The following is a 1,831-nucleotide window of genomic DNA, read 5'->3' on the forward strand; positions in this document are numbered from 1 at the left end:
TTCATGAGTTAATCTAAGACCTGGAGGGACTGTTGCATGTATTTTACTTTTTATTAAAATTCTAGTTTAAATCATAATGTATCACAAAAAGGCCCACTTCCTCTCTCTCTCTCTCTCTCTCTCTTGATGAGCTAATCCGCGATCATTAACGATCCACGCATCGAAAAACAGTACGAATTGCGTATGCGTTTTTTTCCTTTTCTTACAAATATTACTTCAAAGCTAGTTGAACAAGAATACTAAAGCAAAACATTGCTACATGCGCAGTACTATCTTCTACCTCTGCTCTGAATGGTATTGCCTGCCAGCCGCCAGTGACCCCCCGACAGAACCGGCTGCGCTTCGGTAGTGCTACCCCTTACCCCCTATAATCTATATAGTTTTCATTGCTACTTACTTCAATAAAAAAAAACCGAGATGTCACGATGCCATCCCTGCCACCCATGAAACTCACTGTTTTGGTGTGTGTTCCCCTTTTCTTCTCTTTCTCTTTCTCTCTCTCTCTCTACTGTGTGTCCCGTTCTAGGTGCATCATATCATCACAATAGTAATAGTAGTAGTGGTAGTAGACGGCCACCCTCGAACCGGCACGGCGACAACCGCGACCGGGACCGGCTGGATCGCATCGAGCGTGATCGGGAGCGGGACCGGGAGCGGCTACATGCCCGCGAGCGCGACATGCTGCACTACGACATCAACGATGACGATCTGCTGAACGAGCGCGGTTACGGGCCCGAGTACGGCGGCGGCGGTGGTGGTGGTGGTGGTGGCGGTGGATCGGGCAGTGGGGGTATCGGTGGCGGTGGTAGTGACCGTGGTGGGGGGATGGTGCGTGGAGACAGTCGCGATATGCGCGACCTGAGAGATGTGCGCGATCCCCGGGACCTGCGTGGCGTCGGGCAGCTGGGAGGGTTGGGGGCGAGCAGCAGTAGTGGGAGCAGCGCTGCCCACGCCAGGGCGCACAATCTCAGCAGCGATATGCTGGACCATGGCGAGCTGATACGCGAGCGAGAGCGCGACCGGGACCGGGACCGGGACCGGGACCGGGATCGAGATCGGGAGCGTGATCGCGAGCTGAACCGGGGGTACGCGGTCCAGGGTGGACCGCGGCAGCTGGTGGCGGCCACCAGCGTCGGTGGACCGTCGTCGGTGCGTCGCGGTATGCCCGAGCGAGACCGGGACCGGGACGACTACAGTCCGCACCGTGGTGGCGGTAACAATAGAAGGGTACTGAACGCCATGTAGGAATCGTGGATATAGGGATGGGATCAGGATGATGACGGCGTTGGCGTCGGTGTCGGCGGCGACGGCGGCCATGGTGACTTGGAAACCGGCGCGGAGATGGGCGTACCGACTGACCGGCCGGGTCGAGCGTTGCTGCGCAAACTGGGCCGAGGCCGCACCGTGGAAGATGTCGAGGAGGAGGACGAGGAAGATGAGGAAGATGAGGAAGAAGAGGAAGACGAGGAAGGAGGGGACATCGAACGGGCGGACGTTGAGTCGCTGGACGAGCGGAAGCTCGTCCCAGGCAGCGACGAGGAGGACGATGGATTTGAATACGATGAGTTCTACTAGACACCACTACCACCACCACAACCGCCACTACCACGACCACAACTGACACACCAAATACCAACATACGAACGCCTACACACACACACTCCTACACGGACACAAAAAAAAACAGGACAAATGCCACTCAGCGCTCTTCCAGGGCAGCGGATTCGCGGGTTGTTGTTCCGTTCGGAGAACGGAGAAATCGAATCATGTGTCATCGCTATTGTGCACGCCACCAACAGACATCCAACAGAAGCACACAGGCACACATACA

At 56.3% G+C, this 1,831-nt stretch overlaps 1 protein-coding gene across 8 annotated transcripts in view; it reads left to right on the top strand.

Moving 5' to 3' along the window:
- Positions 1-1,341, top strand: part of LOC125951580 (voltage-dependent L-type calcium channel subunit beta-2) — a 109,096-nt gene extending 107,755 nt beyond the window's left edge. For all 8 annotated transcript variants that reach the window (XM_049680520.1, XM_049680510.1, XM_049680514.1 and 5 more), the window contains one exon: positions 527-1,341. In XM_049680520.1, coding sequence (XP_049536477.1) covers positions 527-1,245 — 719 coding nt within the window. In that variant the 3' untranslated portion in view covers positions 1,246-1,341. The remainder of the gene's footprint in view (positions 1-526) is intronic.
- Positions 1,342-1,831: the final 490 nt, after the last annotated feature.

Source organism: Anopheles darlingi, chromosome 2, assembly GCF_943734745.1.
Source record: "Anopheles darlingi chromosome 2, idAnoDarlMG_H_01, whole genome shotgun sequence".
In the NCBI taxonomy this organism is placed as follows: Eukaryota; Metazoa; Arthropoda; class Insecta; order Diptera; family Culicidae; genus Anopheles; species Anopheles darlingi.